General features: G+C 40.1%; 1 protein-coding gene across 1 annotated transcript in view; it reads left to right on the forward strand.

Moving 5' to 3' along the window:
* The first annotated feature begins 746 nt into the window (after nt 1-746).
* The window catches only part of MBTPS2 (membrane bound transcription factor peptidase, site 2), a 41,354-nt gene continuing 27,681 nt past the window's right edge, over nt 747-14,419 (forward strand). Inside the window, exons 1-5 of the mRNA XM_066545429.1 lie at nt 747-890; nt 5,815-5,963; nt 7,726-7,864; nt 11,658-11,761; nt 14,203-14,330. Of these exons, the coding sequence (XP_066401526.1) occupies nt 816-890; nt 5,815-5,963; nt 7,726-7,864; nt 11,658-11,761; nt 14,203-14,330 (595 nt within the window). The 5' untranslated portion in view covers nt 747-815. The remainder of the gene's footprint in view (nt 891-5,814; nt 5,964-7,725; nt 7,865-11,657; nt 11,762-14,202; nt 14,331-14,419) is intronic.

A 14,419-nucleotide genomic window follows, 5' to 3' on the forward strand; every position in this document is an offset into this window, starting at 1 on the left:
CATCCTCTTCCTTTGCTTAGTATTTTTATCTAATGCCACACAGTATGGAACATCCCTTTGGTTGATTTGGGTCAGCTGTCCCAGTAGCATCCTCTCCCAGGACCTTGCCCTGACAGAGAGAATGTCGCAGGGACAGCGCTGATGCCGTGCACACCCAGGAGTGTCACCAACACCTCCGCAGGCACCGATGCGAAGTCGTGAGGGAAAACGAGCTCCGTGTCAGCCTGACCCAACACAGGCACACGGCCCGAGAATTAGCGCTGACCGCCGCCTGCGAAGGAAACTCGGGGCCCAGGAAGCATCTGCTTAAAAGTCGTGCTCCCAGGCAGCCGCACAGAAGGATTTTGTTGTGCAACCAGGTCGGTGCTAATTTCTGACTGAACGTCAGCGCTTAAAGCGAACGCCGTTACTCTCTCGTTACTGAAGCGCTTCTACAATGAGCTTTCATCTTGCCACCACAAACGACTTTTATTCTTCCGCGCAGCCTCCTGACCGCTGCCAGTGGAGCCCCTCCAAAGAACCACTTAAAGAGGCAGATGAGGGAAATATAGCCAGAGGAGAGGGAACCGCCCTCAGCCCCGCGGCGCCCTCCTCAGCCCCGCCCCGCCCCTTGGCCCTCCCGCCCCACTGCGCACGCGCCCCGCCCTAACGCCCCGAGCGCTGCCCCGCGCCCCGGCCCGTGACGTCATGCCGCCACCTGCTCTCGCTCTACGCGCCTCCCGGAAGTGTCCGCCCGGGCAGCAGAGCCGGTGGGAGAAAGGTTCCGGGCCGGTTGGGTTCCGGGGCTGCCGCGCTGAGGCGCGGCGCGGCCCGCGATGATCCCGGTGCCGGTGGTGGTGACCGTGCTGGGCGGCTGGTGCGCCGTGTACCTGGCGGACACGCTGCTCAAGGTGAGGGCCGAGGGCGCAGAGCCGGACGGGGCCGGGAGGAGGCAGCGGCAGCCCCGTTCCCCCCGCGCCGGGCCGCCCGGGGCCCCGCTGCCGAGCCCGGGCTGGCGGAGCGGCCGCGCCCGGGCCGGGCCCGCTGCGCCCCGCGGGCTCTGAGGCGATCCCGGCCCCCGGAGCGCCCCCCCCCCCCCCCCCCCGCGGGCCGCACAGCCCCTGCTGCGTTCCCCCGGGGCTGCGCTCCAAACGCCGCCCGGGAGAGTGCACGGGCTCCGGTCTGTGCTAAAGGACCGGGACCGCGAAAAGTTAGGGAGAACAGCTTTTAATAGACTGCTTAAGCGGCTCCGTGGCAGTTTAACGTGGTGTCTGGAGTTTATTATTAACTAAACGTAACATACAACCTTGTAAGTTTGCGGCGTAGAGTATGTGCCTTACAATGATGATTTTCCTAAAAAATGTAAAAAGCAATGCATATTTATTTCTTTTGAATGCCTTTAGTTTTACTGGAGAAATTTGAGACAGAACTCTATACAAATACTTTTTTGAAGAAATAAAGTTTGCTCCTTGGAGTGTATTAGGAGACTCATCCTTTTGCTTCTGATTTAGAGGGGAAGTTTTAAGAAGAAAATACACCAAGACATCATTTGTTAAATCTGGGATGCATCTGTGCATGGCTCAAGTTTCATTAAGTGGCGTGGCATTGTTTTGGGTTATTTTTTTTGACAGATTCAGATGATTTCTAAGACATGACCGAAATTGCAAAGAATGCATACAAAGTAGGCTGTATGCTGGTTAAATATGAGGGAAAATGAAATGAGAGGTTTGATCTGTAATTCTTAATTTTACAGTCCAGGAGCTGCATCTGTTTCTGCCAAGGCAGATAAAGCTTAGTGATACGAAAGTACAAAATGTGCATTTTGTCACTCCTGTAAAATATAGGAAGAAATACAAGAAAATTCAGGTGCTTAGAAAACTTGGAGAAGTGTCTCCCCCTGCAGCTAATTGGAGAGCAAATGTAGCTCTGTTAGTGATGAAAGCTGGTAATTGCAAAATATAGTCTGTACATAGTGACAATAATAAATGCAGTCATTTACCTGAAGACTTCTCAAATTTTCTTGCAGCAAGTCTATGTTAAGTATTAAAAAAAAAAAAAAAAAACAAAAAACCAAAAAAAAAAAAAACAGCATTGTTTTGAAACACATGAGGTTAGCCAGGTACCAGAAGAATGTAGTCTAACTGAAGGTCAGGAGGCTGCTGCTTCTCTTTTGGCAGCAGCTTTGTGTCTGATGAAGGCTCCTGGGCTGTGAAGCAAGAACTGACCTCAGGTACTAGACTTGGTGTGCCATGGTGCTGAGACCATTTGCATCTGAGGTTCTGAAGATCTCTTTCTGCATTAGACCATAAATTCATTTATTAAACCATAAAATTATTTCTGTAAATAAAGAGAGCCACTGCATTTCTTGCAGCAGTAACGGAAGGAAAAAAAGAAACTCTGCACTGAAGCATATTGAAGCCTGATTTATGTTGAAAAAGAAGGGGGGGATGCCTAGAATTCTATAGCAAGCCTGAGAATCCAGGAGTTAAATTTTAATTCTGATCTTTTAACTAAAAGTTGACCAAGGTTATTAATCCTCAGGAATTATGTGGGAGCTATTGAGTTTCAGTGAATTTACTGGTAGATTTCCTGTTGTACATCTCTGTTGTAGGTTTCACTGTGAGTACCACAGTTGAAATAGAATTTGGATTAAATAACCAGATTTATATCATTAGGAAGCTCAGGTTGCTTGTTTTTCTGCTTGTACAGTAAATCTCCACCACAGTCACAACCCAAGGCTGCTAGCAATCACAGCAACATTGTACTGTTTAATTAATTGTACTGTTTAAATCTCAAATTGCTTTCAGTGTAATTACACCAAGAGGATGTACAGAGCATGAGTGAAAAACAATGTGGGAGCACTTTTCCATGTGTGATCCTGTTGATATTTTTGGCAAGAGAAGGATGTGTGCTGTAACTTGCAGTTAATGTTTATTCTGTAAACCTGTTCAATGTGCAATATTTTTTGCTCAGTTTGTTCCATTACTGGTTTTGTTCAGATTTTAAATATTTTATTTTGGCTCTTTCACTCCTAGACTACAATATAGAAAGTGTAACTGTGTATAAATGTATTTTTGCACGGCTCAATCCACATTTTATAAAATTGCTAGAACTAAAAGGTACATTTGTGTCAGGAAACTTAAAGCTATGCCAAATCAAGCTGGAATTTTGAATGTTAAGTCCCCCTTGTTGCTCCACATTGTACCACTGCCGCCAACGTTTTCATTGAAGCCTGGCTTCTGTAAGAGGGAATCACTCAGACCCCCGAATTCCTTCTCCCCAGCATCCTAAGTCATCACATTCCATTTTGCCTGAAGGATCAGGAACGAGTGAAGTGCAGGAGGTTGTCCCTCATTCTGCTGTGGGAAATAAAGGATGCATTAGACACGTTCAGTCAAGGTTGGCTCTCAGCTTTTAAGGTCAGGAAGCTGAAATGATTCAGAGCTCTTGAACAGATTTTGCCAGCAGAGAAGAATGTTAAGGACTGCTGCTTGCTGGCAGGTACCTGTGGAGCTCCTGGAGTGTTTAGCAGGTGTCCAGCATTTTAAAGGCCGCATAAATAAATAAGTGCTGCTTTTATAGCAAAACTAATCTAACAAAGATCTCTTAGATCTCAAAGAAGCAAGGCCAAGGCCTGTATGGAAGCAGCTTGAAGTGAAGCATGCCAGGGCATGAGGGTGTGTATTTAATGTGGTGATCCCACTGAGATCAGGACAGAAGGAGCAAAACTTTGCAAAGAGATTTTGAACATATTTTGCAAAAGTTTGGAGCCATTTAGTGATCATGAATAACGTTTACACAACGTATGAGGAAAATACAAAATGAAAAATTTTTGGTACCTTCTTTTCCACATTTAACAGCTGCATGGTCAGTGATTCCATATTCCTCATGGAAAACGTCACATTTATTTATGTCTTGCTAGGACAGTGGAGCTGTGATGTTGTTGGAATGAATTCTAAGGGATGAATTTGTGGCAATTCTAGGGAAAAAAGTGGGGTTTGCATGAGATAGAAAGAGCGCATTTTCAAGCATCAAATCAATGTATCTGATTAACTTTATTAGAATAATGTATTTGGGTTGTTCTGAGTTTGTTTTTTTTTGACTGTGTGAATGAATTGGACTTTGTTTTGTATTTCACAAAAGACAGTTTCTCATATCAGGGGTTCTTAATGATGTATGTATTTTTGTTCTTAATTATCTGGTAGATTATGTGAGGAGGTCTTTTGCTTTCTTTCTTTGGCTTATGTATCACTAATTGTGTACAAGTCTAATCATCTTTGTGATCTCTTCTGTTAAAATTAGCAAAAGCTGATATGATTGTGGACACTAAACTTAATGATGCCATAAGGAGTGAGTGGTGTTGATGGGAGTGCATTACAGTGAAAATTTCTGTTGGTGTCCTCAGCTGACAGAACAAAAAATGTGGCTGAAATCAGTAGGGTGAAGAAGGAAATGACACAGAAATATATAGGCAGAAAGGATAAATGGTGTAATAGGTGATATGCGAACAATGGCTCAAGTAAATGGGTCTCACAGCTGAGGAAATTTGTTATTTGAAATAAACATATAGTGGTCAAGATTTAATTAATTTGACAAAATGAGAAAAGCTGTTAATACAATTGTGCAGTATGAGATCCTCAACCCCCAGCACCGCTGTGGTGCAGGGCAGGAGGAATGCAAGGAATTGGCAAATTCTAAATTTGTTCAAAGGACCATGGACAAGAGCCAGAAACTTGTGGAGTTCCTTGTCAGGGAGGAGAAGGAAGCCTGTTGTGAGCTACACACTTGGATGTCCTCAGTAGGTGCTGCTGCTTGTGGGGATCCTTGGGAACAGTGCTCCAGTTCAGACAGCTCCAAAGCCTTGTCTGGGTTGTGTCAGACACTCCTGCCTTGGGAGTTGCCCAATGTCAGAATGCTCAAAGCTCACCTGTGCTTTTCCTGAGCTCTGAGTTCCTCCAAGGAAAGCATTCCTTCATCTGGGTTTCTGACACAAGCTTCCATGAAGCAGGTGACTAAAGCCTATTGCGAATGCAGTCACCATAAAGTAAAGTTAGCAATGCAAAAACCATGTCTGTTGGTCTATAATTCAAGATAATGCTGCAGATAAGTATTCATAGGTCATATTTATAGGTTACATCTCTCATCAAGAGAAATCTTTGGAACTACTAGAAGTATCTTGAAATGGTGGGAAGTTACCATAGTGAAACTGCTATTGCAATACAGGTTGATAATTTTAAATTCCTTGTGTTTTTTTTTGTTAGCCTGATCAGATATTCCAGGCCCTCTTTAGGCATAGTATTTGAGTTTGAAAAACAGACCTTACTTTTATCCTTACTAGCAGGTATCTGCAATACCAAGCCATATCTCATCCGTTTTAGAAAGTTTTTTTTCAGCTGGAGACAAAAGAAGCATTTTTCATTATTGTAGTTTCTAAAATGTTTATTGGAGTATAATTGGTTGTTGAAAGAATACCATCAACAGTCTCTATCCTTCTAACCAGAAAGCAGAACTACTGAAAGGGATTTAAGACTAGGAAAGGTGATGATGCAAGACCTTGTTTGTCAGATAACTCTGGATACCCAGCCTCTCTCACAAACCTACAGTTGTTGGGAATAACATCAAAACAGTGACATAACTTTTATGATATTACATGTGACATAACTTTTTCACATTATATGTCACACCTACCTATATGTCAAAATGTAAATAAGATGTAGGACATCTACTTGAAATTGTGTATCTACTTTTATATAAACAGATCACATTTACTGCTTGGTCACGTTACAAAATCTTCCTAGAATGTTTTGGTCAAACTGGTTTTCTGTTGTTTTGCAGTCCTCCAACTCTCTGAAGGCGTCCTACGAGGACTGGCTGCTGACGTACGGCCTGAGCGTCTCTCCCTTCCACCTGCGCTGGCAAACCGCGCTCTTCAACCGCCAGTTCTACAACTGGGGGAGATGGAAACCCAAATTTCTCTACTTATGGTACCAATTCAGCCTCCTTTTTCTTCTGTCAGAGTCAACAATTGAACGACGTTGGTGCCTTTCAGCATTAGAAGGGCAGTGGGTAGACATGGATATTTTAATAGGCTAATGATTAAACCAATTGGAGTGGTTGCTCTAATTGTACTGTGCCAGTATAAGTATTTATCCTCTGCTAAAATACACATAAATGTAATACAGGTTGCATATTGAGATTCTATAAAACTAGAAATCCTTGAACTATTTTTATGTGTGGTTTGAAGTATGCATAGTTCTGATGAGTACAGCTATTACATGCAATGCTGCAATACAGAAGTAGGTCTGAAAGCAGCTGCTCAGGTCCTAGATCATTCCCAATGCTGTAGACTTAGCTCTCCCAATCACTACAGTTTACCAAGTATTCAGAGCCAGCTCTGTACCTGTAGATTAACTAATCATTGCTCAGACGTTCTGCAATGATACCTGCTCAGGAGCACCTTACTTAAATTCTGTCTTTTAGCTGCCTACACCTTTCCTTGCAAAGGTTGCAGAGTGCTGGGAATGGGTAGATAAGTAGGGTGGTCTAATATGGGTGCTCCTGGATTGGTTTAGAAAACTTGTTCAGTTGCAGTTCCTAGCATTACTTTGTATCTGCTCTGAAAATATAAAATAAGTAAGGTTTGAATTTCTTTTCATTTCCTGTATTGCTACCCCTGAGATAGTAATAGAAGAGAGGTCTGCTTCAGATTGGTTTCTCTAGTATGTAATGATTTTGTAATAATCAGTCTGAAATAGCTCTATATCAATTACAATTTTCAATGTGTATAATTTATTACAGTATAATGTTTCCACTAGTCTCTTTAATTAACATTACAAGTACATGTTGCTTAAAATAAATCTACTAATTCCCAGTGAGCTTCATTAAGGCTGATAAGAGAACAGTTGAGCTGTTATGAGAGGAGGAAGGATTGGTAGTGAGGTGTATGTGCTGGATTTGCATCATGGAAGTGTTTTTTTGTTAGAAAAAAAGAGTTATCACATCCTTCAGCTATAGGACAGTGTAAAATAAGAGTAATAATATTAATGCTGAATAAAAATTTGTCACTAGGTGGAGTGACATGAATTGAAATTATTTTCAACATTGATTTTAATGAAAATTTGGTGAGAAGAACAATGTAGCTTAAGAAACTGATGTTAATGTGGTTTTGCAGTTGTACTTTTTAGTTGCTCTTTAATAAAGGTTCAGTCTCATTTATTGTTCTTTAAAAAAGGTTCAATCTCATTTATTGTTCTTTAGCCTGTTTTATTGTTTGTGAGAATGATGCAAAATGTACACAGAAGCTTACTTATATTTAAGTACATAAGCTGCCCCATAATTTGATCCAGGTCTCTAAATATGTGATGCTGTTGTGCAACATGGCCAATTATGCATTGTTAGTTAAGTTTCTATATTCTTACAAACTTATATATTCATAGCTGCAGGCAAGTTGCCTGTATTGGGTAACTGAATAAAAGTATTTGAAAATTGATCAGGATATGGTTTGGATGTAAAACATTTATTAAACAAGGAGAATATAAGTTATAAGTGTTATTAATGTATATTATTGTTGTTAGTTTCCTTTAGCATTTTTGTACTGGATTGTTGATGAATTGTGGTAGCATCAGGTAAGATTTGCCCTGTGTTTTGTGCAGTAACTTGTGCTGTAAAGCAGAGATTTACACAGCCAGAGATGACACCCTTTTTCTCTTGGCTGTGCATTGCTGAACTCTTTGCTTCTCTGTGTAGGTTCAGTGTAGGAATGGTGTTTGGAATAGTTGCCATGTTTGGCTCTGTTATTCTGCTTGGAAAGACCCTGCTGCAAACACTGACCCAGATGCTCACCGAGGCTCCAAAAGCCCAGAATGATCGAATGCTGCAAGTTGTGGTGAGTGTTCCCTCCTCAGGTCTTTGTTTGAGAACTGTGTACAGATCTAAAGCAGCTTCTTAATGGGGTATGGGATGCTAAAATATTCCTATGCAAGAATAACCCAACTCCTGATGTTCATCTACATGAAAATGTGCTGGTTTTTAACCAGCCTTAAAAATGGGAGAGTGGGTATAGAAAAAGGGAAAATGAAGGCAAACATGTGGAAGAGTTTATGTTAAAAAAACTCAGGAGTGGGAATTGGATAATCATTTTGAAAAGCCCTAAATTATAGTACTAAGAATAAAATTATAGTACTAAGCATATATAACTGAGTTAAGAACTCGTTTCCTGTAAGCTGTGCAGTAGGCTCTGGTGGCCTTACAGTTTGCAGAGCTCATACATAATTGACAAGAGGAGACAAGTTCTGTTTCTTTTAATACAATAGAAAACAGCAGTGGAAAAGGAAAGAAGGGCAAAAAACTTGGTGTGATAGTAGAAGCAAAGAATTGTTAGCAAGGAGGTATTTTTTGATTCTTCAAGGACTTATGACTTAATTTACTATGTGAAATTTCAAGGGCTGTTTCTGGCAGTATCAAAGTCCAATGATATATTTAATTGTTCTATGCATTTCTGGTGCTGGACAATATATTGTATGGTTTTAGAATGGAATGTATTTCACAGGCTAGGGGAGATTGCAAATACTGTCTTTTTAATCTCTTCACAAGGTAGTAATGGAAGAGCTGACATTGCCTTGCAACAGTTTTAACCTGGAAGGATTCCTAGTCACCTTTTTTATACCAGGAGTGCAATGTGGCCAAAATGTATGGTCATTTCCTAGAAATTCAGAAAGTGTTATGGGATTGGTCTGCCTTCTGCTACATGGCTTAGAGCAGAGGTGCCCAGCCATGTTACTCTATTGAAGTACTCAGCTCTTCAAGTGACACACATTGAGAATTGTGTGCAGGCACAATAGACCTTCCTGTAAGCACTAAACTGACTGCATGCAGCTAGGCTGGCATGAGTGCAGGAAGCCTGATTTAGCATGTGCCATAAACACAGTGCCTTTGGATGCTGGGTCTGTTTCCCACAGGCAGAGTGAATATACAGAGTTCAGTGTGTGCTGGAAAAAGCAGGCAGTGAGACCTGAGGGGGAACCACTGTCACTGCCACTGCTGTCCCCTGTCCAGGGCCTGCTCCTGAATTACCTTCAGGGGCAGACAGGAGTGGGCACTCTGTGCATCTGGGAGGGCATGAGCTGAACATGAGACAGAAAATTTTGTAATTTACATTCCAACAGGATCTGTCCTAACATTTCTGGAGTTCCTTTACATCTTCATTTTCTGAGGTCATTGTATGGATCTATCCACTTTTGTGACACCAGAGTAAAGTGATCATTGACAATATATTGCTCTTTGGAGAAAATAACACAGACACAACCAAAGTAAAGATGAGCCTTTGGAATTAATCTGGTGTGAACTGGAACAGTGAAAGTATAAATGTATGATAATATTCACAATTTCAATGTGGACTTGTTTCCTCAGTGACTGCATCCTGGCAATATCATTGCATTCATACCAAGGATTGACTGGCTCTGAAAACAGTTTAATAGATAGGGATAAAGTAATGTCATATGTGGGGATAAGGTTACTTCTAAGTTGAGTTCTTCTCTTCCTTTCGTACCTCATTCTTTCATTTTTGGATGGTCACAGTTGTATAATTCTGCCTTTAGCCAGTTTCAGTATTCTTTTTAAGGAGAATGTGCTAGTGTAAATTGACACCAAAATGAGATTTATGTAGTTGCAAAGAGGTGAAGAATTACTTAGGAGGACCTTCCCATTAAAATCATTTACTTGTATTTTGCTGCCTGGAAGAGAGCAAATTAGTTTTAAAAAACCCAACAAAATCCCACTTTTTCTTTGTAAACTTAATTCTACCCTGTGGCTTAAAGCTGTTTATCCTTTACCCTCTGGGTGTGGAGAGAGGGAGAAACAGTTGTACTTATATTTTATTAAGATTTTTTTATGCTTCCTGTTTTGTTCAGTCATGTACTTGATTTAAAATACCTGTCTATAGGTAACTGGGCTGTTTCTCTTCAGCTGCCCCCTCCTGTGTTGGTTACCTACTGACAAAAGTAGGAAAGAGGCAGATTAGTTACAAGCAAAGGATCTTCTTATACTAAAAGCATTTCAAGGTCATAAAATACAAGACAGCATGCTTTTTAACAAAATACTGCTATTGATTGCAGAGCCCTTCATGAGAGGTAACTTCTGTTTTAGGTGAATCTTAAAATAGCTCCTTTGACGTAAAGTCTGAAAGCATCTGGTGCTGTGTTCTAGCAGGCTGTAGTCATGGTGGAATTGAGATGGCAGCTCTTACTGCTGCCATCTGTCCTCCCACTGCAAAGGCAACACCACTGAAGTGATGCATTAGTGCCACCAGCTGATGCTGTAATGCAAGCAATGGTGTTTCAGAAATGAAGTGTGGCTGTCTTTCATACTGTGAGTACCACAGCTGAGCCAGTTAAGGTAAATTCCTTGGTCACCATCACACTGAACAGAATTTGTGAGGTGATTAACATTAATGAATCCTTTTGAAGGATTTAATTCAGCTAGATTGTCTCAACCAACTCCTGTAGAATTCTGCTACACGAGTAGGTAAATGCATATAAGTGAAGCAAGTGCAGGACTGAACAAAGGTAGAATCCAACCTACCTAGTTGGATGTGCAGCATTTTGTTTTCCATGATGCTGGGTTTTACAGAGTTCTGTAGACAGGCCAGGAGTTTTTGCCCACAGCATCTCTTTTGTGAGGCTGGATTGCAATTCCTGTTGTGTTCACATCAGTTGTTAGTGAGCATACTGGAGCGCAGCCAGTCATGAGTAGAAAAAGCTGTAGATCTGACAGGAGAAATGTCCCAGAGCAATCCCACTGCAGCCCAGCAGCTGAGGGTGATGGAACTGAGCAGGATGAAGATCCATCAGGAGGAAGGAGGGGAGGGTTCCTCATGCTTTGACTCGTGACCACTTTGAAGCTTGTCTGGAAGCAATTGGTATCTCATGGCAAGCACAGTGAAGGACCTGGGAGTGGTGGGAATCCACAGCAATGGGAAGAATATGAGGGGCCTGCATATTATGTCTTAGGTAAATTAAAATAGTATACTCATTTCAAGGTGGGGTTTTTTAAGATTAAATTGCCATGTAGACTACCAAAACCTGAAGAATAGATGAAAATTACTTTTTTTTTTTTGATGCTGTAAACTGAAATAATTTTGTGATTTTTATAGGAAGAGAAAAGGAAGAGACTGACTGTTCAGTTGTCAACTCATTTTTGGATTTTTCATGTTCATACTTTTTGGAGTGCCTTACAATTTTTATTATTTCCTTTTGAAAGGTGGATCTTTTCTATAGCTATGTGAGTGGTGGCAGTAAATTGTAAACTAATGCACACAGTGCCAAGCCTGTTTCATTTGAATGGAAGTCTCTGTACATTTTTATAAACTTCTCGAGCTTAATATAGAGTAGGATTTGTTTGGTCAGAGCTGTGGGGAATATATAGGGCAGGGAGAGGACTTTTGTGCCTGGAGAGCTTTTTAATGTTCTACAAAATAATATATGTTTAATATACTTTAAAATACACTGAATAAGTTGGTAAAAGAGGTGCAAACTGATCATTCTGTATTGAGGACAGCCCCTGGTCTGCCATGGATGTGAAGAAGTGAGTGAGAGTAGCAAATTTAGGAGCAGGATGAATTTGGTTTTGTACCTCTTGTTTTCCTCCCGTGTTTTGTTTTGTTGTCATGCCCACATCAACAGGTGCCTGGTGTCAATTTGCCCATCAGCCAGCTGACCTATTTCTTCTCTGCAATCCTCATCAGCGGTGTGATACATGAAGTCGGCCATGGGGTGGCAGCTATTCGGTAATTTCTGTTTTGCTTTTCTGCTACTCTGACAACAAAGACAAATATTGCAGAGCAGTTACCTAGCCGTGAATGTTGTTAGCTCTGCTTTGTTTTATCTAGAGAGTCTGTTTAGTCTGTAATTCATAGCTTCCTTAGATTTGAAGTTCGGGTGTACAAATTAGGGATAGGGTTTTAATACAGTGTCTGTTACACAGATCATGAGAAGGGACTTCTGCTGTGCAAATATAGCATCAGGTTTAAAACAGTTTTTTTTTAAAGTGGCCCTGTTTTTTACACAGCAATTTAATTTCTGTGCTTGTGGCACTTGAACTCGTGCTATTGCACAGTGATACTTTAAAATAGATTTTTAATTGATTTGTTTAAACATAGCTCATGAAATATGATATGAACAGGTTGAAGCAATAACTTGGTCAAATGTGATTTGTCCCTGTTAACCTCAATGATTCATTAGCTTTGATCAAAAATTATATTTTTAATGTCCTTAACTATGATGATTACTTCACAAAAATTATTTGACCGGATAGTTATTACTGTTAAATGCCACTTTAGCATAAGAAGGTTAAGCAGTGATTACTGGGCTGATTATCAGGTGTCCTCCACATTTCTCCTGGGCAGCAGCATTATCTCTTCTTTGAGCATAAAGCCCTAAGTTGTTTCTCTGATTTTCCTGAGTGTAAGGAGTCATGACTGCATTTTAACCAATATACCACCTTTTTTGTAACCCCAAAGATTCTCACTCAAAGGGGTGGTTTGAGAACCTCTGTGTTTCATATGCTCTGCTTGTCTTTCAGCTTTTTTCCCTCAAATATTCAAAGGGAATTTTCTGTGGAGGTTGAACCTTTTGCTTATCCCATCACAGGAAGAAGCAACAAAATTTTCTTTCTAGTGCATGTTGCTGGCAGACTGCGGAGAAGCTAGGAGTTACCACAGAATCTTTTCAAGCAGAAAGGAAGAATAATTCTTGTATCTTAATCGTGTGATATCTTTATTCAAGGTCTAGAGCAAAGGCTTTGAATATTCAATTTTGTGTTATATTTTCATCAAAAAAATTTTTTCCAGCTATTTCCAGAGGAGAAATTAGTTGGTCCAATGTACATTGGCAATCAGTGTTGCTACTGCTGTTTTCTGCTTGACTTTTTCATTTTCCTTCTGGCACAGGTTGGGTCTATAGTGCTGTTATTGTAAATTCTCAGGGTTTCAACTTCCCTAAAAAGCTGTGCTGTGGGCAAATTTTACTATTCTGGCAAGTCACTTAGCCTTCCTGAAATCTAATACACTTTTGCCAGTGCAGCACCTTTCAGTTCATGTAATGCTTTCTAGAACTTTTTTCAGTTCTAGAAGACATTAGCTGTGAACTATAAGAGCTTAAATATTTGAGCCTTAGCTTAGTCAAGGCTCGTACCAGACAAGTCTTTTTCTTCCTTCCTGTGTGTCTTCTACCCAAGTCATGAAATCCTGAACCAGCATTAAACTGCCTATTATTAATTGGTAGCATGGCATGAGTTAACTCCACAGTATTAGTCTGAGATTTAATTCTGAATAGTTTTGTATAATTGTCTTCTTTTTGTGTATATACACATTAGATAGATAAATGAAAATAAGGAAAAGATTAGACCTGGTATATTGTCTAAGTAAAGATATGGGATTAGCTGATCTGTGCCTGGTTTGTCTTGGAACATGATTTTGCCATGCCTCTCTTAAGTCTCTTGTACAATTTCTAACTTCAAAAAACCTTAATGGGTTTGTTCCAAAAATTCCATTTAAAAGTAATTGCAAAACCCTTGGGAAAAAATATTATCTGTATAATAGTGTCAGCTACTAATATATTTAAATGGAATCGTGGAGTGTTAAGGTTTGGAAGGGCATTAGCATTTGTCCTTTTAACCTCTTGACTTGTTTTCATTTTTTCAGATGACATTTCACTCATTTTGTTGGTTTACAATGTACTCTAAGGTCCGTTTAGGAGAAACAAAATTAAAAATTCAAGAACTGTGGAAGTATGTCTTTAAAAGTAAAGCAATTGATTCTTGCAAATATTTTTACATAGATAGGTTTGAAACTGCTTCCTATGGGCTGCCATTTTTTACTTAACAGAACAATTAACCCAAATGTTGAAATATATGTTAACATGGAAGTTAGGCAGGTTTTTAGAAAGTATTTTATGTGTTACTGTTAACAGGAGACAGAAAAGAAGTTGAATTTGCCCTTTATGTTTTTACCAAACTTAAAAATGTATACTGCTTAGAAATGGCAACTACTGCAGAAAAGACCCTTTGGTTTAATTATCTTTGAATTACTGATAGTATAAAAAATACATTAGTTTTATAATTAAAATTTTGTCATTCTTGATGTCAAAAACTGTGTGCTTTGTAGAATCTCAGTTTTTCATTTGTTTGTTTGCAGTTACACCACTTCACTTTTCTTTTCTTCTTTTTAAGAGAACAAGTACGATTTAATGGATTTGGAATTTTTATCTTCATTGTCTATCCTGGAGCCTTTGTTGACCTCTTCACAACTCACTTGCAGTTGATATCTCCTGTTCAGCAGTTAAGGATATTTTGTGCAGGTAATAGTTTGTGGTTTTTTATTAAATCTTTGCTTAGCACCATTCCAAGACCTCATTGTGAATCTTTGATTGAGTATTTAAGGTTTAGA

Source organism: Molothrus aeneus, chromosome 2 (assembly GCF_037042795.1).
Source record: "Molothrus aeneus isolate 106 chromosome 2, BPBGC_Maene_1.0, whole genome shotgun sequence".
NCBI classification, from domain to species: Eukaryota; Metazoa; Chordata; class Aves; order Passeriformes; family Icteridae; genus Molothrus; species Molothrus aeneus.